Raw genomic sequence first — 23,477 nt, 5'->3', positions numbered from 1 at the left:
TAAAAATAATTCTAGTAGATAAATTACGTGTCCCCTACACCCGTATACTGACCGTAACCTCGGAGTCAACTCATGAAGAACTGACCACCTTAACTGTATTTTTAACTTGTCGACCAGGCTCAGGGATGAGTCGTGGTAGAAATCGTCTTTATACTCAATGGACATTTAATTCAATATAAAGGTATTTTTAAGAAATTTTCCGAACTTGCTGCTGGCCCTATATTTAAGGGCGGTTTTTTCTGTGATAAACATATAAACAGGCGAGACATAACATGCAATTCACTCGTTCACATCCATCAAAAGATAAAAATCGTAGCCAGAACCACCCGTGTGAACTAGCTTTACTATATTGGTGAATTGATCACAGTTCAGTTGCCTTTGGCGATTGCCACTTAAAAAGTGCCAGATGCGGTGCGCACAGTAATAAGAAGAATGCAAATAACAGATCATGTCGTTTTGTCATTCGGATTTCGAGTATATTGTCATCCATGCGCGCATGCCTTTAGGGCGTTCAGGCTTTGGTCCTAGGAAATAAGTGCTTTAGTTGGCAAATCACGCTTGTTATTGTGGCTTGGTAGCTGTTCGGCCACCGACGTATTGATTTAAAAATTGACTATTTATATACTCGTGAAACCGCAAATAACGCTATTAGCGGACATTTATATGGATTAGTTTCATATTATACCGAGATCGAGTTGTAGCCTGGGTACGAGGTAAGACGAAGCCGTGCAGCATTGCGTGACTTTTAGTGTGAAAGTGTCGACTACTTTGTTTGTTATTTGCACAATGTCGCGATAAGCATCAGGTGTCAACAGATGGCTCATATGGTTTGCGTCACCATCACCCAAATAGACAAAAATACAGTACTTGAGAAGTGTTTCTGCACTTTTGGATTTAAATTCGGGGCGGTCTTTTCTTAAGCTTCCAGCTTATACTATAGTAGCATAAATGTACATTGACCGACATCCCAGCTAAAATATGAACTTCCACACCGTTACTTCAATAACTCCATATTCTCATCATCAAAGAAGTGGCGTGAAACAATTTAAATGCATCTCAGGGGGTGTAGTTTGACTTTCTTCACTGAAAACGCAATCCATGCATATGCACGCCGTACATAGTTTCTTATTACTCGTTAATTATGACTTAATGATAACATATTAAAACATGCTGTGAATTAATACAGCCGCATGCTGTGTCGCACCGCCTGTCAGGATGTGTCCACAAGTTACCATTTTCGACACTCGCATCACAACATCGCTTCAAATGAATTTTTCGTGCTTTTATTTAGCAGTCGATATTGTGTGAGTCGGTTTCTCAAACGAGTCTCGTTTGAGATTTAAATGTATATAATCCTTCGAAGTTAACCCTTAAAATTCCACCCGCGTGCATCTTCGTATCTTGAGAGACAACTTGACTACACTCGTTCGCTTTATAGGATTATATATTATCAGACCTCGAGAGCACGGTTGTTTTGCCTACACGAAATGAAACAAGGTGATATCGTGGGTGATATCTCCAAAATCTTATAAAGTGGTTGAACAGCGCAATGTTCCGAGGGACACTTTCAATCTAGAAAGGCGGAAACAAGTGCGGGATATCGCGGTCGCAATTTGAAACCCAAGATTTTTTTGTGGTTTGTGTAGTTTTCCAAACATTTTTGGAGGGCATTGTCTGTTTTGATATGCATTTTTACCGGTTATAGATTAGGCTGACACCTTGAAATTTCAACTTTTACAGTATCAAAATGCCCATGCTTCAGGAATGCAATGCATCTTGCGAGCTTGCCCACTTGTCTACGAGCGCCTATTGTCCTTCAAATTTAATTAAGACACCAAGTATTTCTTATCAACACTTTAGATATGAATTACCATATCTCCGCGAAACACCTAATTCACGCTATGATTTTAGCATGTTGATAGGTGATAATTGAGCTGAAAATGCAACTCAAGGACCATGTCATTTACTGAAGGAGTAGCCAGAGGACCACGCACGCAAACCTAACTTAAACTATGTACGCACTGAGGCAAACAGAAGTTAAGCTCATAGCGTTTTACTGACACTGTGCTGTGAATATGCGCTGATGCACACATAGCACACAGCCAGTTTTTCGTGCGACCAAGAATTTAAACTATTCCTGCAACATATGTTTAATAAAAACACTACTAATTAAGATTTGAGACAGCAAATAAGTGAGTATTTTTAGGCAGCAAATATATAGTATTTTATTACTACAGTTCAACGTCGAGTTCAGCATGCAGTAAGTCCGCAAGTAGTTAACATTTTGAAAATTTATGCCCTCTTGAGAAAGTCGATGACATTCTACCATTTGAAATTTGGAATTGAATATTAAGATTATTAAACTTGACCAGTCGTTTACATTAACTGTCTGCATTTAGAAGCCACGGGCTTATATTTGAACAATAGTGATATAATGGCGATATATAATAAGAGTAGTATATAATACTTCTTACAAAGGTAATTCTTTCGTTATTCATGCTCCACCACGAAGGAACGGAGACCACGAACCCAGTTAATTAGCACAGGAAATAATTTCGACTTATGACAATTAGTATTCTTATAGCATGCACGAGCATCAAAAATAGCGGTTGCATCGCAAACCGTGTCATTCAATTCATACAAAGCAAAGTAAAGATTTCGCAAAACCGTAAAATCATGTCAATTGTCAAAGGATAAAATTGATCCTCGTGAATCCTTTAAACTTTTCTTCACAAGTTGCAAAGACCAGTGGCAAAGGTGGAATTTTTGATAGCCATTTCAACCGTCAATGTAACTGAAAATACGTTATGTATCATTCACACTATGGCATCAGTGTCATCATTCATGATTTTAGTTTCAAACGTGCATAAGACTGCGATCACGCACTATAATATATTGGAAAGTCTGAAAGATTGACGATATAATTTATTGGCTTAGAACTATGACGTTATTTATAGTTCTGAGTCAACATGATTCTATATCGACAACCGATGCAGCTAATCTGCAAATTTATGGTTGTCTCCTTAATAAAGAAGGAAGTTGTATACAAAATTCAGATGTTGCGCAAATTATGTGCGGTTTTGCGCGTTTCCGCGACTTGTCAACACGTCCACAATAAAACAAATAAGGATTAAATTGACTTTCCTGCAGTAGATCCGGTAAATCGTTTACTAAATGGGTCACGCTATCGTTGTTAGTTTATATCATTTTCACAGCATCACTGATACAAGGACGTGGCTATCTTTAAAAGGGGGAACGGGGAATGGGGGAACAGGAATCGGGGAATATCGGGGAATGGGGGAATATCGGGGAATGGGGGAATATCGGGGAATATCGGGGAATGGGGGAATAACGGGGAATATCGGGGAATATCGGGGAATGGGGGAATAACGGGGAATATCGGGGAATGGGGGAATAACGGGGAATATCGGGGAATAACGGGTAATATCTGGGAATATTAGATTCACACAGCAAATTTTTAACAATTAATCATCCCAATGTAAAAGTAGCATGGCGTGTTAGACTTTTTCGACCGCAGTCCAATAACACAACATATCAAAGTATCACAACCTACTAATAAATAATGCAGTATCTGGTCATAAAATTAGGAAATATTTAGGACGGAGGACCTAAATATTTGCAGAAGAATCGGTCATAAAAAGTTTCAAAATGATAATTTTCGATTGAAACTTTTAAAGTTTCTGCGTTTGACATTAACTATGGTGGAACTTCATTAAATACCAGTACCTAAAAGAACATAACGTAACATAACATAACATAACATTTGCATTTTTTCATGCATTAACACAACCGAAGTTATCAAACCTAATAATCAATGTCAATAGTCGATACAAATACTTATATTCATTTTCAAAAGATATATAGCTCTTAAGGTTTCACGGTTCAGTTATTAACGTCTCATTAGTAATCCAAACCAAACTCATTAGAAAGTCTCTCAATATGCTCCGATCGAAAATAACGTGCGAAATGAAAATAAAGTAATAAAGTTTTTTGTCTCAGACGGAAATCCGTCAACTAGTGCTAAATAAATTCTGCTGATATGTGGATATATGAAAACAAGGCTTTTCCGTGCCATCAACGAAAACGACCGAAGTTGTAAGTGGGAATTTGAATTCCCGTCTGCGTCGAGTTTCCCCCGATATTTAGGTCCTCCGTCCTAAATATTTCCTAATTTTATGACCAGATAATGCATTATTTATTAGTAGGTTGTGATACTTTGATATGTTGTGTTATTGGACTGCGGTCGAAAAAGTCATTTACAAAAACATTATTCTTTTTAAACACGCAATGCTACTTTTACATTGGGATGATTAATTGTTAAAAATTTGCTGTGTGAATCTAATATTCCCCGTTATTCCCCGATATTCCCCGTTATTCCCCGATATTCCCCCATTCCCCGATATTCCCCGATATTCCCCGTTATTCCCCCATTCCCCGATATTCCCCGATATTCCCCGATATTCCCCGATATTCCCCGATATTCCCCGATATTCCCCGTTCCCCGATTCCCCGTTCCCCCATTCCCCGTTCCCACTTTTAAAGATAGCCCAAGGACGTAGCTAAATCGGAAACAAAATGGCAGCAGTCTACCTTGCCTATATAAGGGCAAGAATATCCTCTTCCAGTTTATAGGAATAGGCCTGTCTTGCAAATTAGCGAATCTTCAGCAATCTCATTAAAACATACTTATAAATTTGCCTTAAAACTACCAGAAACGCAGTGTCAATTCACTTCGCAAACATTATTATAGCATGTATCCATCCAGTGGTATCCTCCTTCCCGACACAGATTTTCGGCGTCCTTGCACTTTAAACATGCTCTCAACAATAAAATAAAATTGAATTTTAATTCTTCTTCACCGGCAAGTACTTATTAGCCAATTTGCTGAAAGATACAATTTTCATGTAAATCTCTTGTCGCAAGATAAAATTTTCGTGTGCTCTCTGGCGTTGACTAATAATAGGCTGATTGAATTCCTTTTAATGATGGATCATGTTCACAATCATCGACGAAAACAAAAAATTGTGTTTATTGCTAACAGCGATATAGTTGTTTTATAAATGAGATTATGGCTTTTACAATTAGCGAGCGAGCTTGATTCAATGAGTATCCTAATCAAAGATGTAGGGATCTAAAAGGAATGTAGTTTACACGCTTCTCGTGTGGGCTCATACAATCCGTATAAGGCATTTATGACCATAAATACTAATACTCACAGAATATTGGAATTTTTTATCACATTGAATTATTTACATCCATATAGAACGCCGTTAGTGTCCTAATCTTGATCGGAGCTAACTAAATTGATAAATATGTTGTTCTAATAAACAGTTTTGAGAGTTTCAGTCGTAGTTTATCTATTTTTTATATATGCACTTGCTAAGGTTATCATTGTCATTGAATGTTTAATCAATCGTGTTTTTTGTTTAGAGTTTTTTTAGTGCATGGACATGTTGTGATGGCTAGTATATCCCCTGATTTTTATACCTGAGATTCGATACATCAAGATATTTATTAACCTCAAACGTTTGACAGATGAAAACTATATAGATAAGCAAGTAACACGGAATTAGGGCGTTATTTCTTTTCGTCAATTTGCTGTATCAGTAAATATAAATCAATTTCAACGGGTTTCTTCAATGCTTGCATGTGCCTTGCTTTACAGGGTGGGCCGACAGCTTTCAGCCCTATCTTCTTTAAGGACGTGGACTTCTTTAAGGACTCGGAGTTTGCTATCTTGCAGGATTGAAAACTACGATTTCTTAAAATAAACTTAGAATTTAAAATAAAACAACTTTGTTATTTGGTTTGGTTTGCAGCCACGGTAAGTCAAAAAAATCTGATGCCTATTCATATGCAAAATTGCCGCGAAAAGTACAAAACGCAGTTTAGTGGAAGCAGTTTTATTACCTCTCGTGCCATTAGAAAACTGTCAAAGAGAAGGTTTAATTCCCAGAGAGAACATCACTTCATGTTTCAGTTCAGGAAACGTACGGCAAATCTGTGCTTCAATAGGCATCAGTTTTTTTTGACTCACCCTAGCTGTATATAAGGGACCCATGTATCTGATTACAGGATGATGTTTGGTAAAACTGAAAGTTGCGTGTGCTGCCCCAAAAATATTTAGAGTTAAGTAAATTTTATGTTATATTGCTCTCATCAAAACCAGCCATATTTAATCTTTGTAACGGGGATTACATATACACACAACTTTTTTCAAGCTCCGCCATAATTTAGATATGACATGCCAGGCATTATGATAAGAAAAGATTATATGATAACCGATTTCTTTTTATGATCTGAGTTTGACTGCCTCATAATCTTGCTACACTGCTATACTGACTGGTATAATCTGACTCGACTTCTAAGATATGTTCAATTTTTTGCAACCGTAAATCGTTGTTTGCGTAACATAAGTCGGTTCGCGAGTGCTTGCGAGAAATGAAAAATTATACCGATCCGAAATTTCCGACTGAATTGTTCGTCTTTGCGTTTATAACCGTACCCAGTGTTGACTAGTTTTCATCGACAGATTATACTGGAATACGGTTACGGTATACACTACTATCAAACTGAATTGTTCAATGAAACAATGCATACAACATCTTTATAACGTTCAACAGTGAAAATTAAGTGGTTCCCAGATGGTTTTTAGATAATAGAAGATCACGGTTTAATCTTCGTGGCAAGTGTCCATGCACTCAACTGACAAGTCTTGAAAGCAGCAAAATTTCCACAACTAGTCAAAAGTTTGTTGATCTGTTTTGTTGTTTTAACGGTTCTTCCGAGTATAACCAATACGTATGTACAAAGACAAAGATACGTGAAGGATAAACTAAGCTGAGAGTTTTCGACCGTCATGTCAATTAATTAGGGTTAGCTAGGTATTACATTTTTTGAATCACATACTCTCATGTGTGTGTTTGTTGCGTGGAAAAATCTGTTGCGTAGTTAATTAAACAAGTGAAATCCGTGAATTTGCTATGAAATCCAAATTACCCATGATTATTGCGACTTTAATAGTGAGGCCAATAACATTCAACAACTTTACTATATTTCGTAAGATTACAGCAATGCATCCTGCCGATCTTGCATGGGTTGTTTAACTTGTTTTAGCAACAAGGCTTCAGTTTATATCCCACCGGTAATCTTGTGATGTACTTTAAATGCCACTAAACTTCCACTACCACTTCGGGAAGGCCAATAATTTTGAAAACGGCCCGGCATAAACTGCGGAGTCCCCGCTGAAGATGAAAGGCCATCTTGTCTAGCTGTAATGTCAAAGGATCGATCACCATTTTCAAACGTGCGGGATTCTTCTGTGGAGTGCTGAAGATTGTTGTATAATGCGCCTCAGAAATCTGAAGAGTTTTGGTTGACGAATGCCTGTATGAAGTTTTAATAACTGCATGGGATAATCCAGGGCTAATCTGAACAGTACTGAGTCACTGGCTAAGGAGGAAAACCGGTGATTTATATATTGGTTTTACCACGTGTGGAAATAGGTGATTGCATGCTAAACACCTTGTTTGCTAAAACCTGCTTAAAATCTATAAATGAGCCTCTAAAAAAATTTTTGCTTAAAATTCATTCTTTATATATCGGCGAACCTCTCCAAAAGAGATCTCGGTGCTGTCTGGGATTGTTTGAAGAGACGAAAATATGAAAGCATGCAGTTTTTATTCCCAAAAATAGATTTGCGTGACTAGGCCCATGCATGCATGCATGCGCAGGGCTTAGGGAGGATGCGTTTGTTGATTGTAGTCAGTACTTTTCGTGAACAGTACGACATCTTAAAGGAAAATAAGGGAATTTTTGAAAACTTATTTGAACCGCTGCCATGTTGGTATAGATTTCGATAAATATTCTAACCTCAACAGCTCAAGATTTATTTCTTGGCGGCCACCCTGCCGCGGTCAGTTTATCTTCGTCTTCAGTTTTTGATAAAGAATGAAAGAGCCTTTATCAAAGCTATTTTTAGGGACGTATTTAGGAGACCTATTATCGGATCAAGACTATATGGATTTCTTCTGGATCAAATTATAAATATTCATCCATTGCGATAGCTTGATTTGGTGGTTACCACTTACCACATAATTTGATACAATCACAGGAAAAGGAAACGGTTTGTAATAAATTGTATAAATTTTGAGCGTGATGGTTTTCATTGTTCCTCTACCAAGTGGTCTGATAGGCTGATATGACAACCAACACTGAAAGAAAAATTCATTTCTCAACTTCTTGTCTTCAGTTATCTTTATTCTGTGGCCAGTCGTAAGTAAAAAAAACAGTAAATCTGAGAACTGATAAGCTAGTGTGATCATATTCTCAATTCAATAGGAAAGCTAAACCGGATAAATGACCCCATGCAGACCATGTTGATTTGTGTACTCCTGCACGTTTTAGCGACATATATACATTTATTCGGTGAATTGGTGAAAGATGTAATTTTAATGTCGCCAGTGATATTTTGCATGACCGGCTTTGATTTAATAATCGACAGACGAAATCTCTTTTAACAATTTATTGGATGATGTTCTGTATGTTTTTACAAAAACAAATCCTAAATTAATACTGTCACTTACATAATAATCGTTTCAAGAGTCGATCGCGGTTATGAGATAAAGAACACAACGTCCTTTCGTTGCTTTGTGAAAATCGGGAATTTTCCTGCAATATTTTGGCAGTTTGGCCGAACTGTGATGCATGATCGACCCATCTTCGCGTCAACAATCGACACTTAAAAAAATTATAAGTTAATTAGAACCTTGCTACATTCTCTTTCCCGAATGTACCCGGGTGGTCATTGACATTGCCATCGATCATCTACAGAGAATCATGGAACTCGAATGTTTTTACTCTGAGATATTTCATCATCCATATAGAACATCCTATATATAGTATTTATAATTTTTTATCAAGACCGCGCGCGCCTTTTATACGCGCGAATGCAATAATGTCAATTGGGATGTATACATTCCTGATTTTAATATTAAAAGGCTCTATCTTTCATGAGCTAGAAAGCATTCATCAACCCTGATGTCTGATTGTAATAAGTTCAGCATATATTCACATTATTTTATTAAATTAAACAGCTGGTACACATTTATGCAATATTACTAGCTAGTTGTAATCATAGATAAAGTCTCGGATAAAGCATAGCAAAGCTTAATTATAATCGTGGTATTTAAAAATATACCCCAAGTTTTTGCATTTCTAACTGATTATATTATCATATACTTAGAATTTTTTATACGAAATAAGACCAAATATGAAAATCAGAAATAGATTGAATACAGAAGTTTAATTTCTTCATATATTGCATGCTATACATTTATTTGTGTTATCAGCGTTGGAGAGTTTGGCAGCATTTCATTTCACACATGTTTAATCCTTCCTTTCTAAATAGTCTCTTGCGATTCCAAATACGGTACGTGCGTAGAAAAATGTCGAAAAACATAAAAGGTTAAAAGTTAGAATGTTTATCAGATGGATCGGTTTTCAGCAGTGACAATAAACATAAGTGGTTCCCAGATGGTTTTACAGATAATATACGACTGTTAATGTGGCAAACAATCATATCATCCAACAGCTAAAAAAGTAAAGACTGCTACAAATATTTTCGTCATCTAATTCCATTCTGTTTTGCAAAGAATTGTCGAACGTAGCAAGAATTTACTTGTATTACGTAAGCCTTAACTGCATTCGAACGTACGTACGTAGAAGCGTTATATACGTTATACCTTTTGTGACAGATTTTGGCTGTTCACCATGCAGTTGCTGATCATGCACAGAATTCACTAGGCAGTATCAATGAATAAAAAAACTGTGCTATCGGCGTCTGTATTGACACATCATAAACAGTATTTCATTTTAACATGCGCAGGAAGAGCTCATAATGAGTTCTAAATGATCCATTGCATGACACCGTATTTTGTAATAATGAAGAACACGTGAGTTTCATATGATGTTCTAATGAAAAAGAATTATCTTGAATGATTTACACGCGGCATTGGGACACGCATCGACAACCTCCATCATCACACAATGGATGCATTGCCATAGTAATGCACAGTACTCAATAGTTTCTAGCAATTGAGTCAAGCTTGAAATGACCTCAATGAAGAGAGCAGAAGTGAAATAGACAAATTTGATTTTAAGGCTTTAATGATAAACATTATCAATTTCGATTGGAAGGATGAAGGATTAGATACAGAATTTCTACAGCATTCACGGCAAAATAAGGATTCACTTCATTTTCTCAGGAGGGGCCAAACGTTTTAACAGAGGGGAGCGCAGACCCTCCTGCGCCAGCCCTGGTTACGACTCTGCGCAAATGATAACCGATTTACAACAAATTATGACATGTGAATTGTGAATTACGAGAAATTATTTTATGTGAAAACAAGCCTTAACCATGCATCCATGATAAACAAAACCGAGGTCAACAAAAAAGACTGCATGTGGCGTAATTATATTCAAATAGACCCCTGGTTAGTCGGTTAGTTCACAAGCGCTTTTAACTCTTAATTTGCGCTATCGAATTCTTTTGCATGATCTTCTAAGATTGGCGGAGAACAGTTGCTGCCTTCGGGATACCATTGATGAAGGACACTGCTATAAGGGACAAGTTATGATAAATGTGGTAAAACAATTGCCTAAAGTAGACAAAACTGAATTTTTTGATCGAGCGAAATTTTTCGCTCGATTTCCGTTTCAATCCGGACTGGTCAAGAGAATGCGCTACGGTCGAATTCTTACAATTAAAAAGAAAATCAGGCGAAATATTTCGTTCATTCCAAATATTCAGCGTAGTGGAAAACTTCCTGATCTGGTAATTTTTATTACAAGATGCGGTCGGATGCACATAAACAGCCCCACCTGATTTTAATTCTCTCCTGGTATAAATGACCAAATTTATACAAGGAGGGTGCAGTCAAACTAGTTTTGAGCAGCTTTGGTTAAATAATTTGCATATATGGTCACACAGAAAATTGCCCTTACTGATATTACAGCTCCAGAAATTGTACAATCAGTTTTCACGATTGCCCTTTTTTAGTAATTTCTATTATGCAAAAGTCCATTACACTACCAGGCACTGGGTATTACTACTCTTTGACAATTTATTGTTGCAGTCTTTTTAAAGTTCACTGTTTTTCACATGTCTGCGCAGTTGATCTTTCTGCCCAGTCACACTGAAAGCACCGGAATGAATCTTCACTCTCTTCATCGCAAATTGTCGTTCATCATCGGCCAACACAAATGATTTCAGAAAAAAAAAACAAGACGCCGACTTGGCGTTAGCCTCGGGTCGTTCGGTACGGCTGCAGAACGAAAAAGAACAACAAATCGAGTACTATATATTACGATCTGAAGCCTTGGTGATGATATCCGTTAAATTCTCACATTTAAAAAAAGAAGAAAAAATTCGTCTATTTCGCCTTTAGCAGTTGCGTACCCAGGTCAGTGTTTTTTTGGGGGGGGAGGGAGATGCTAACGCCCAAGCCGTGAGTCATACTAGCCCCCCCCCGCCTACGCCACTGACCTTTAGACTGGATACACTTGAAGAGATGAAGTTCTCTAGAGAAATATTTACATATTTTCTCTTTAATTTAGTGCATGAAGCCGAACCCTTTTTTTTATACTGTAAAAGTTCAAAAGAAAATATCCTGGGGCATATATACACACCTAACTGTGATTTGTTAAATAAAGTATTGCTACAAGTTTCTTTTGTATGGTAACGCGGGCGCAAATAATTGCTCTATTAGTCTATTTTGCAGGGAATTTTCAGACAGGAAGATGCATCAGACAGAATGAAACTAAAGGTTTTGGAATTTTATAACAACAGAAAAAGATATAATGGCTGTTGGAGATGGTGGAAAAGCCAAAAGTGAACATCAAATTGAAAACGAAGAAAATGCTGGGGTGGTAAGCCCTGAAGAACAGAGGAACTGCCTAAAAACCTTGCTGCAGACGCAATTGAGCAAAGGGGAAACTTGGTAAGCCAAACTCTGAAGGTGGCTCACTGGTTCGTTGTTTACTGTGCTTTATAGTTTCATTTAATCTTTTCTGCTAGATATGTTTCGTTCTGGATATGCTAAATGTAATAATCGCATAATTATTTTTAAACTTTCATTGCCAGTTTGACAGGTGCAAGGTTTTTTTATGTTTGATATTAAATGTAGAAATACTTTTTAATATTAACTGTTCTGTCCAATTTATTACCCTCATGTGAACAAATTGTAAAATAACACTTTCGCCTAGAAATATGTGGTATACTGTCAATTATATAAGAAAGAACATTCTGGTTTCACAATAGTGAAAATAACCATAAAACTTGTTTCCTTGAAAAAACATGATCATTTTAGACATGATATACCATTACCCATTGAGAAATGTTTTTGGAAGGATTTTATTTAAATGTTAAATAAGTTACCTATTTTGTGCTGAAAGGTACTCTTTTTCGGTGTGTAGTTAATAAACTTTGCAAGAAACATTATACACCTAATGTATGTTTCCGAGGGAAATAGTGAGTTTTGTTTTCCTAGAAGTCTGAATGTTGAGACTTGAGGGAAAACAAAACTCACTATTTCCCAAGGTAGTGTACATTAAGTACATACATATTACACAACAATTTACATATTACAACAAAAACATACATATTACACAACAACTTCATTTAAAAAAAACCCACTTTACTTTAGAAACGGGCAACAATTTTTCACTTGCATTTATTTAAAGTCATATGACTAGGAATATAAAATACACAGCACCTGTGTAACAATGTCTATTGTGTTGTTTGATCTCGTTCTTGTTTGATGGTGATGTGATGGAAAGATAGAGAAAACAAAATATTTTGTTGTCATTAGGTATCTTGTTGATTCCAAGTGGTTTAAACAATGGAAAAAGTATGTTGGATATGACAGTTGGGATGTTGACAAAGCAGGCACAAAGACTATGTATCCAGGACCTATTGACAATTCTGGTCTTTTTGCAGGTTATTATGAAGTTTGATATTCAATGTAAAAGTTTGCAAACAGGTCTAGTTCACAATAGCAACAAAAGGAATGAGTTAGAAATAAAACAAAACATATGTCAGTTGTTTCATTTTTTGTTTCATTTGATAATGTTAGTGCAATTCTATGCTACCAGTACAGCAGTTGATTCTCATCTGTTAATTTTGATTATTCCGATTTTTTCATTTAAGATGATAATTGTGAGAAGTTAAAAACCCATCTAATTGATGAACTTGACTACGTCCTTCTGCCTGTTGAAGCATGGGAAAAGCTAGCAGCTTGGTATGGTCTTAGCGATGGACAGAGTGCTATTGCAAGACAAGTTGTGGAACATGGAATGTTTGTAAAACATTGTAAAGTGGAGGTGTACTTGGTTGAGCTGAAACTTTGTCATAACAGTGATATGGAGACATGTCAAATAAGACCATTTAGTAGAGCAGATAATATAGGTTTGTTCATGATGGTTATTAATACCATACATTCTATTATCAATACCGTATATTCTCTTACTACAGAATAATCCTACTATCTTTAACAATAGATCCAAACAATCTTTGTTTTTATGTAATATGATTTTATATGTAAGTTACAATAATGATTTCCTACTTTTTTCTTTCCATTGCAGGCCATGTTGAAAGTGTCATGAAGAATATATTTGAGGTGGCAGATGAAAAGGAGACTAGAATATGGAACAAATATATGAGCAATACTTATGAGTTACTAAGTAAAAAAGAACAAACAATTCAAGACTGTGGTTTATATAATGGGCAGGTGAGAAAATAGTAGTTTCAGCTAAGACTTGCTCCAAGGCTGCCTCTTATTGTCTTCGCAAATGGCACTCATACCATTAAAAGGCAGAATTGGAACAAGTCAATTACTACACTGTACTACATAAATACAGCTGTTTAGTAAAGACCTGTGAATATTTGCCTCAGAATGGATAATATACGTATGTTCATTATGTGAAGGTTGTTGTTCTTGAAGTAAAAAAGGATGATGGTTCTTGGACTCGAGAGGTCCCAAAAAGGTGAGTTTAATGATGATACCTTTAATGTATTGCCATGCAAAACAATTTAATGACACTTTCTTGCAAGAAATATAAAAACAATTTTATAACAACATACATCCTTGTTTACTGTTATGTCTTATTCTGGTTGCCACATCTCCTGTAAGATAATATCCTAAAGGTTATTATATCACAAAATCTCCATTTTTCTATTGAAATGGAAGAATGTGGCAAAGTGCATTTATCAAATTTAAATTTATTTTGTGATTTACTTTTCAGTTTGACATTTGCTTCATCGCCGGTAAGCTGAAATATATTGTAATTTGCCAAACCACATTTTTGGTTGACCTGTTGTGTTGATCAGCTAGCTAAGAGATGCACATATGCTTCTTTTGCGTAGACCTCAATTTATTAAACATTTGTACAGTCTACTGCATTTTTGCCTGATGCAGTGAGTAGAAAACTTTGTGGGAGAAATTTAAAGCTTCAACATTCCATTTTCTAATTCTAAACAAAATATATCTTTACAAAATTTTTATTTAAAACATAATATTTTGTGACTACAAGAGGTACAGGTACAAAATTCATTCATCACAGAGTTCATTCCCTAAAGGGGCCATAAAGATATAGCAATCGCCCTCTATGGGATTAAAATATATTATATGTCAGACAAACTAAAAAAGATTTAAATTTTAAACCATAATTAAAAAGTAATCTCTTTAAACTTGTTTTTCATGTCACTAACATGGCGAAGAGAGTACTTAATCGTAAAACTGTAAGTATATATGTGTAAATTTAATATCCAATAACTCAATAACAATAACAGTAATCTTAACCAACCTATATTGAATTAGCTAATAATTATGTTACGTGCATGCCAGCCTCTCCCCGCAAAGAAAAGGGCGAATGCATTAAATTGAAATTTCGTATTTTCGCAATCTAAATGGATATTTCATTTCATACGAAATGAGCCAATATATTTGGTGCCATAATTTTTGGTATAGAAACGGGATACGGGCTACGGGGTTCAATATTTCGTTATGGGTTTAAATTATGCGGATGGCGAGAAATCCCATTGCTGAGGATATTTTTTCTACACTACATTTTTCGTGTTATTTTTTTTTGTTTTCAAGCTATCAACATCGCCTATCGATTCATCCTTCCCGGATAACAGGTAAATGCAATTACAGTAACTATTGTAAATTGTACTGTAGTCGCTACAATACTTGTTTTTCAGTTGGCTACATAGCTACAGTCCACGACCACGGTGATCACACACCAAAAAGATTATACAAGTTTTACTGTGCCAACTCATTGTGGACAGAAATTTACAAAATGCTTTTTGGTCCGTTTATGCTTGAAAATATCTATGTCATGGTTTTGTACTTTTTATGCAACCGTCGTCCAGATGGTGCTTGATTCATATCATAACTTATCTTAGAAAATGTTTTACTTATATACCTTCATTTCATGTTTTTAGATATCACAATTATTGCTTTGATTGATTGTCTTTCGAAATGGTGTGACATTAATAGCTAACTCGTTGATTTTATAAATTTTTTTTTGAAATTAAGTCCATATTCAAGCCACTCGAGCACCAGCGGATATTCAAGTTACTACAACGAATACAACGCGCGGGAGTCTCCTAGTCATCCTGGTCTTTGTGGCCTCACAAATCTTGGCAACACTTGTTTCATGAACTCAGCTGTCCAATGCTTGAGCAACTGTGTAACACTCACCAAGTACTTCGTCAACGACTTTTACAAGAACGAACTGAACAAGGAAAATCCCCTGGGCATGCGCGGTGAGATTGCGAATGCGTACGCTGGACTCATGCATCAAATGTGGTCGGGAAAGTATAGTGTAATATCCCCGAGGCAATTCAAGACAGCCGTAGGTAGATTCGCCCCACAGTTTTCTGGTTACCAACAGCAAGATTCACAGGAGCTCATGGCGTTTCTGCTCGATGGTTTGCACGAGGACTTGAACCGGATCAAGAAGAAACCATATATTGAGTTGAAGGACTCAGATGGCAGACCTGATCACGTGAGTCGATTTTTATGCGTTTTATATACATAGGATAGATAATCTTAGCTAGGCTGGAGAGGGTCTTTCAAAATTAAGTGGAATGTTATTATGCTAACCACTTGTGTAACACGTACAGAAATTTTCTTACATGGCAAACGTCAGAAAAACTACAACATGAAATAGCAACACTGACGCTATATCAACAACAATGTCGAAAAGGCCCAACAAATTGCTGTGTATTCTGGAACAATCTTTTAAATTTTATTTACGGATCAAGATTTATTCACACTAACACATGAAGAGAATGATTGAACAAAAACCTTAGTCTAGTTTCCAGACTATATCTCTACAGATGTTTTATGAACGCACCTTAAAAAAGTTTGCGTGATAACATCCTTTTTAGGCATTTGATTGTCTCCCTTAGCTTGTTGCTCAAGAACTATGGCAGGCGCATCGACAAAGAAATGATTCCATCATTGTCGATTTTTTTCATGGTCAATTTAAATCCACTTTGATATGTCCAGTCTGTGAAAAGGTAAGACCACAATGCATGTACCATCACCGTTACTCCTGATTGATTAGTGTTTAGGGCTGTAAACTATCGCTATAAAAATTTAAAAACTATCGTTGCTTCGGTAACGTACAATTCCGCTCGTCAAAATACGTTGACTTGTTAGGATTCTCAATTCTGTGATCACATGCACGGCACGTAGTTCCTATGTATTAAATATACCATGTTGGATTTTCTGAAAATAGGAATTCCCTTCTTTATTTTTGCATGGTGAGACATACAGTAGCTACGCACATCTATATTCAAATAAACCTGATTTTTCTTAAACAAGTTATCAGCGAGCTTTGGCATACGAGATCTCCTTTTCCAAATTTGCCAGAATGTCCTTGGTAACTCGCCAATTTTTTTATTCCGATTTGTTTTTAGGTTTCCATTACATTTGATCCATTCTGTTATCTCAGTCTTCCTTTACCGGTCAAAAAGGAACGCAATATTGACGTGTTTCTTATTCCTGACGATCCAATGATACTCCCTAAGCAGGTAAAGATTCGTGTGCATGGAAATATTTTATTGTTATGTGTTTTCTTTATCATGCGCCATGGGCAATTAGAATACGAGGGGTCATATCAAATTGTGGGTCCCTGGGGCCATTGTTTTCAAACGGAAGAGATTAAAACTAAAGAGTTACGTCATCAGAGTCAGAAGCGTGCGGTTGTTGCTATGTTGTTAAAACGTTGCATGTGGATGTTCTGTGGCTTCTTTATTTTCAGGAATATTTTAGTTATTTTCAGAAATATTTTAGAAGTGGGTATATAGTGTATTACTCAGATACTGTAACAATGGGAATAATGACGTGTACAGTATAAATATATCTCGTGTATTCTTATCCAATAATAACCAGTATTTTAAATATTAGACAGATTATCTTTGTTTTTGGTGATGAAATTTTGTTTAGTTCGATAATCAATTCATTTTTTGACGATTTAGTATAAGCTGACCGTACCAAAGAGAGGAACAGTGAGAGATTTAGTTAAAGCAATGTCAAACGAAACTGGAATTCCGCAAGAAAAGGTACGTTGGGCTGTGAATTATGGAAAGATAACATCTACCTACTTACAGTGTGTCATAACTTTGCCTTCCTATATTCGTGGATATTAATATTGTTCTTAAGTGCCCAATAGTACTACATGTATACCGTTTCAATAGTGAAACTATAGTAAGTAATGTTTCGACTAAAACAGTAATCAACCGGTCCTGGCTTGTTCCAAGTAGATCTATGGAGACTGCACAAGAAATATCATCTCTCTATTTCTCTTAGCTTTCGGGCAGTTTTCTGTGATACTTCAGGATTTTGTACCAACGCCTCGCGTGTACCGACCAAAATATACATAGTCATAGCCAGCAAAAATTTATACAATAAGATTGATGATAAATATGAACGTTTCGTGGAAATGTTATCGTTTATTTTGCTCAGTAATTGTTTTCTTTTCAGATGATCGTTGCCGATGTTTATAATCACAGGTTTCACAAGATATTTTCACTGACAGACGGTCTGACCAATATTCTTGACAGGGATGATATATTTATGTAAGTATTAGGGATACCACTGAAAAACTTGCAAATGAAGACCTTTGTAAAGTATAAATGCATGTATCATGTATTAACAGGTTAGCAGGATCACTATAAATTGTGCAATGCTTTTTAGATATGAAGTTCCAGAAAAACACAGTGAAGACGTGATCAATGTACCTGTATATTTACGTGAGAAAAAGTAAGTGTTACTCGGCTTGCGCTCTGTATATTTGCTTTCCCTACAGTTTTTAATGAAGTCACTGCATCATGCATCATTTAATATACTCAGATAAGGCCCAACGAGGCTAGGCGAGGCTTAGCGAATACTATAACTATAGTAACCTAACTAGTTATGCCCGCTGCGGATCGGTAGGGATGGAGACGGCAGCACGGCGAAGCGAACGAGCTCGGCGAAGCGAACGAGGTTGGCGATGCGTAGTCTTTACTGTCATTTTCAATCATGCGTACGTCCATCAGATATGGAACCTAAACGGTACCCTCTCCATCCCGTGATCACACTGTCACACGGAATCACAGAAGTGAAAGCCGTGGAAGGAAAACAAGAACACACACGATGCACACATAGTAATAATACGATACATACCGTAGGAATCTTTGCAAACCAACTGAACCTAGAGAAACTAAACTAAAACAATAAATGGAAACCATCCCCCAAGGGTGGAATGTCAGGGGAGGAAGGCGGGGCGAACGAAGCGATAATAAGCAAATAAACAACAAGGCAAGCCATATAAATACTAAGGCCCGGGGAAAATACCCCCGTGCCAAACACCCGACTATGAACCCATGCGAGGGCCAACTCTTCGATATTAACTTCTTTTATTATACTAATAAATACATATAATTATACCAAGCTTGACTCAATACTTTTTCAATTCAATTCCACTTGTTCAATGTCTATGAATGAATCCCTGAAAATATCGGACACTGGAAGCTTGTTTACTGATTCACGGCTCCTTTCAATAGGGTGTATAATCACCCTGACACGCAGGGGTGAAAAACCTGAATCTCATTCCAGAGTTAGCTAACTGATAGTCCTTAAATATTGCAAAGATAATCATTCAGACCGTTTATTGTTACATGGAATTATAAGTGGTTGCATTTTTTTATTTCAGGTATAGCGCCTTTTCCTCTTCCTCGAATATGTTTGGTAGTCCGTTGTTTGTAAAGATCACCCCAGATTCAACTACGTATCAAGAATTGTATGATGCTATACTCTATAAAACGAGGTGCTGCAATCTTATATTCGAATAAGTGGCTATAGTAGCTATAGGTTAAAACGTATTAGTATAATAATATGGGTGATTATTATTAAAAAAAATTGTGCTCTGATTAGTTATAAGCTACCTTTTGCTGATTATTACGCGATGATCAGCCAAGAGTGTTTTTCAATATGGCGGCAAGTGACAGATGGAGAAGTAGGCTCATTTTCATCTTTTAAAATGGTGCTGAAAAGAATCACAAATGTTGAATACTATAATCCTGCATGTATTACAAATCAGTATGTAATTAGAACTAGACCGGTTCTATCTTTCTTACTAACAGACGATTCGTAAAAGTATTTGAAGAGAATGGAGATTCTCAAGCAAAAGGCGTTACGAAATCAGGTATAGTGAACTTGCAGGAGAATTAGATATAATTATATTTCCATCGTGACAAAATCTGCTAACCCTAATTCGGTCTTTTTGTAACTTTTGTGTCGTTGCACAGGATGGTTTCACACATTGCTATATTAGCTAATCGATAACATCCCTTAAATAAATAATAATTATATTCATACACAAATATAAGTTATATAACCTTATATACCATCTTGTAGATGATGAAGTGGAGAACAACGAAACAGAAGAAGAGAAGATCGAGGATAGCAATGAAAAATCTCTGGTATGTTTGTATTTAATGTATTGTTGTCCAACTAATATTTACAGGTGTACTTATAAAATATACCTGCATAATTTTTTATCACTTCATTGTATATTATATTAACTTTGGCAGGCATTGCGGTGTATTTTGCGGGCTAAAATGATAAATTTGCCAGGCTGAAATATATTTTAGCCCGCTGATCTAAGCCAATCAGAAGAAGAAAGTGTTCACCTATTGCATAATTTTTTATACAAAAGTTGCCCTTTAAAGTTAATATAATAGTTATACAGTTGATGTTCTTGGGCATAAATGTGTTTTTTCAGAGTCGAGCCAAAGACACATTTATGTCGGCGAACATCGACTCTATTGTTATATTATACGGGCTGTTAGGGAAACAATAAACTCGATTTTTCCGGTGAATGGCTTTTTGATCAATCGCCACGACCAGTTACATTTGAATGAAATACCGACACATACAGTATGCAAAAGACCCTGGGTACGAGCTTGACAGTATGGTGACCTCTGATTTTTGAGTCAACTCAGAACAAACCGCTCTGCCGCGTTTTACATTCACGAAATATGCAACCCTTCTTTTCACACAACGTTTCTGTTATTTTATTTATTTCAGCATTCATAGCCCAGACTGTATATTAGCTATATATAATGATTTGATGCGAATACATACGTATAATGGCGAGTTTGAGACAAATGTTTAGGTCCTTTAGTCAATATCTGTCATATCGTGTATAACGTGTATGGCCCTGGTTTTAAGGATATGTCGTACTTTGTGTGTAGGATGAGAACAACAAAGGCGAATCAAGTGAGAAGACGGTACCAACATTATTTACAATGTGTACGGTGAATAGTTATGGAAGCGCTGATATCGAAACTCTCAAGGATGATGGAAAGCCTCTCAGAATTTCAGGTATATATATTTCTGGGATACTTTCGTACCATGCAACCAAATGGATTCCGAGAAACATTGGACTTAACTTTCACATTGCGATAAAACAAGTTTTACTTTTAGCACGAAGTTACGTCGCTGTTGACTGGTATCCGAAAATGAAAGCGAAATATTACGATCAGTCAAAAGCCGAGGTATAAACAAACGACTGCTGAACGGTGAAAAATGTAGTTAACTTTATTTACAATCGAGTCAAAACATAGTTAAAATTTTTTCTACATACACCTTCTGTTAGAAACATGAGGGGAGGGATTCTTGTCTAAATTCTGATCCATTACACTTACCAATTTTTTTTTCAATAGGAAGTGACACATCATGAGAGCGTTGATCGCAAGTTTACCGAGAGGAAAACGATCACATTAGATGATTGCATTAATCTCTTCTTAAATAAAGAAAAACTTAGTGCTGATGATCCCTGGTAAGTTATAAAATTTCTAAAACATATATAAACACGCACGAAAGGTTTTCCATCTTATGTGTAATTGTTATACCGACTTGGACTGGTTTTTCGAGAAGTATTGGCATAGCTTAATGTACTGTTCTGAAGATGTATCTAGATTTTGGCTCTTGTAGAGAATGTCTATAAACATTGACATGCATGTACATCTTCATATTCTCTTACAGTGTACATGATCCAATACTATATTATATCTAATCATGTCCGATCATTGCTGACGACCAGACATAACTTTTCATCCAACCAATTGCTATTTCCAGGTATTGCCCCACTTGTAAGGAGCACCAGCAAGCCACGAAGAAATTTGATTTGTGGTCCCTACCAAAGATTTTAATCATTCATCTTAAAAGATTCTCTTACAACAGGTAATTCCTATGAGCCGTAAGGCATATAGTATTAGGCGTCTCAGAATTTTTTTTACTTTATAATAATTCATTTTCAGGTTTTGGAGAGATAAATTGGACATCAAAGTTGACTTTCCTTTGACGTATGTATTATCTGTGCAAATCTTTCTTGTATACACTTAGGTCTTATGCACGAGGTATCTCTTCCATCTGCCCCCTGCGAGAAGTTCATTATTTATTGTTGTAATTACTGTTGTTTTTGCAGTAATTTGGACATGTCAAAATATGTGATCAATAGTGAACATCCTCCCGCAATTTATGACTTACACGCAGTCTCGGTGGGTATTGATGTTGAAGCATGTTTCTTAGTTTATTTGCAGGAAGACTAGAATATCTTATGATATTGAAATTCTATATCAATAATCTCTGCGTCATCTTTCTCTGTGATCCCCATTTTAAAAAATGAGTTATTGTATTAAAGATATTTTAACGAATATTCGAATATTTTTCTCTGGTATTGTAAATGTATTTTTATACAAAACAATTGTTTTTAGAATCATTTTGGAGGTCTTGGTGGAGGACATTGTAAGTTTCGAAGCTGGTTGTGTTTTGAAGTTGCATAACGGGAAATTATGACTCGGCAATTTCCTTTAAATAGACACTAACATGCATGTGTATATCACTCAGCGTTTAATTTGAGGAATGTGGTTGATTTTTAGACACGGCATTTGGAAAGAACCCAAACAAGAACGATTGGTATAATTTCGATGACAGTAGCGTATCATCTATGCATGAAGACAGAGTTGTTGTAAGTACTTGAAATGCTTCTAATATACGTGTAACGTAATTAGCAAAGAAATTAGCTAATTCACACCAAATTCAGTTGTGATCATATACAAGTTTTAACAAGTGATGACCTATTAAAGTAGTAACTAATTGAACTTCAGGGGCCAGTTGTATAAAGGCTTGTTAACTTTTAACTGTAGTTAAGGACAGAATTGGCCAATCAGAGTCGTGTATTTCACTAGGAATTAACTATACATACAGTTAAAGAGTTTTATACAACTGGCCCCAGCCGTAAATCTTCGGTTTGTGTTTTACAGTCATCGTCTGCTTACCTGCTGTGTTACACCAGACGAGGTGACAATGGAAGACAAGATGATATAAACGATGAACAAAGAATGGAATACGATGACGAATCACCTTCTTCCTCGACATATGAACCAACAGACTCGGTGAACGATATGGTGTGATTCATCCAAAAGTAGTAATTTTCCCAAATTGTACTCCAAATTGCGTCCCAGACACGTATGATGAAGTAAATTTAGATTTTATATCTGGATATTATGCATTATTTTAGTTTGTTGAGTGCTTATGTTAATATGAAAAAGAACTGGCGGCAATGTTATAAATGCATGCATGCGGATTGCTATTACTAATGTACCGAAGGATATATTACTGATATTCGACTGATAACCTTTTTTTAAAATACATTTCATGGTTTTATATTTAAAAAGGAATTAGTGACATGTCCTTCACGTGTTCTTTGGTAATGTCAGGTTTAGTATTGAATGGCTGCATTCCTGGTTAGGGTTTATAGTTATATATATAAGTAGGCGTAGCCAGCCTGACGATTTTGTCCCGCTATGTAATCTTCGAGTTATTTTAATTATTCAT

The 23,477-nt window shown here is 36.1% G+C and overlaps 1 protein-coding gene across 1 annotated transcript; it reads left to right on the top strand.

Moving 5' to 3' along the window:
- Positions 1-11,802: 11,802 nt before the first annotated feature.
- Positions 11,803-23,469, top strand: LOC114524432 (ubiquitin carboxyl-terminal hydrolase 15-like). The gene is made up of 25 exons (XM_028545506.1): positions 11,803-12,020; positions 12,891-13,018; positions 13,229-13,486; positions 13,663-13,808; positions 14,006-14,064; positions 14,323-14,344; positions 15,177-15,217; positions 15,618-16,089; positions 16,496-16,606; positions 17,009-17,122; positions 17,570-17,653; positions 18,075-18,169; positions 18,288-18,353; positions 19,288-19,401; positions 19,718-19,779; positions 19,992-20,056; positions 20,831-20,960; positions 21,063-21,133; positions 21,302-21,417; positions 21,717-21,821; positions 21,899-21,943; positions 22,066-22,138; positions 22,355-22,385; positions 22,520-22,608; positions 22,904-23,469. The coding sequence occupies exons 1-25, from the start codon at positions 11,881-11,883 to the stop codon at positions 23,051-23,053; spliced, it is 2,787 nt and encodes a 928-aa protein (XP_028401307.1). The 5' UTR covers positions 11,803-11,880; the 3' UTR covers positions 23,054-23,469.
- Positions 23,470-23,477: the final 8 nt, after the last annotated feature.

This window comes from Dendronephthya gigantea, unplaced genomic scaffold (assembly GCF_004324835.1).
Source record: "Dendronephthya gigantea isolate DGI-Jeju-01 unplaced genomic scaffold, DenGig_1.0 000031F, whole genome shotgun sequence".
In the NCBI taxonomy this organism is placed as follows: Eukaryota; Metazoa; Cnidaria; class Anthozoa; order Malacalcyonacea; family Nephtheidae; genus Dendronephthya; species Dendronephthya gigantea.
The sequence above is the reverse complement of the archived record's forward strand: the minus strand, read 5'-3'. Positions and strand labels throughout refer to the sequence as shown.

Coding starts and splice junctions, on each gene's coding strand:
- LOC114524432 (XM_028545506.1), top strand. CDS start 11,881: ATGGCTGTTGGAGATGGTGGAAAAGCCAAAAGTGAACATCAAATTGAA. Junction 13,809..14,005: donor GTGGTTTATATAATGGGCAG/GTGAGAAAATAG, acceptor CATTATGTGAAG/GTTGTTGTTCTTGAAGTAAA. Junction 14,065..14,322: donor ACTCGAGAGGTCCCAAAAAG/GTGAGTTTAATG, acceptor TTTACTTTTCAG/TTTGACATTTGCTTCATCGC.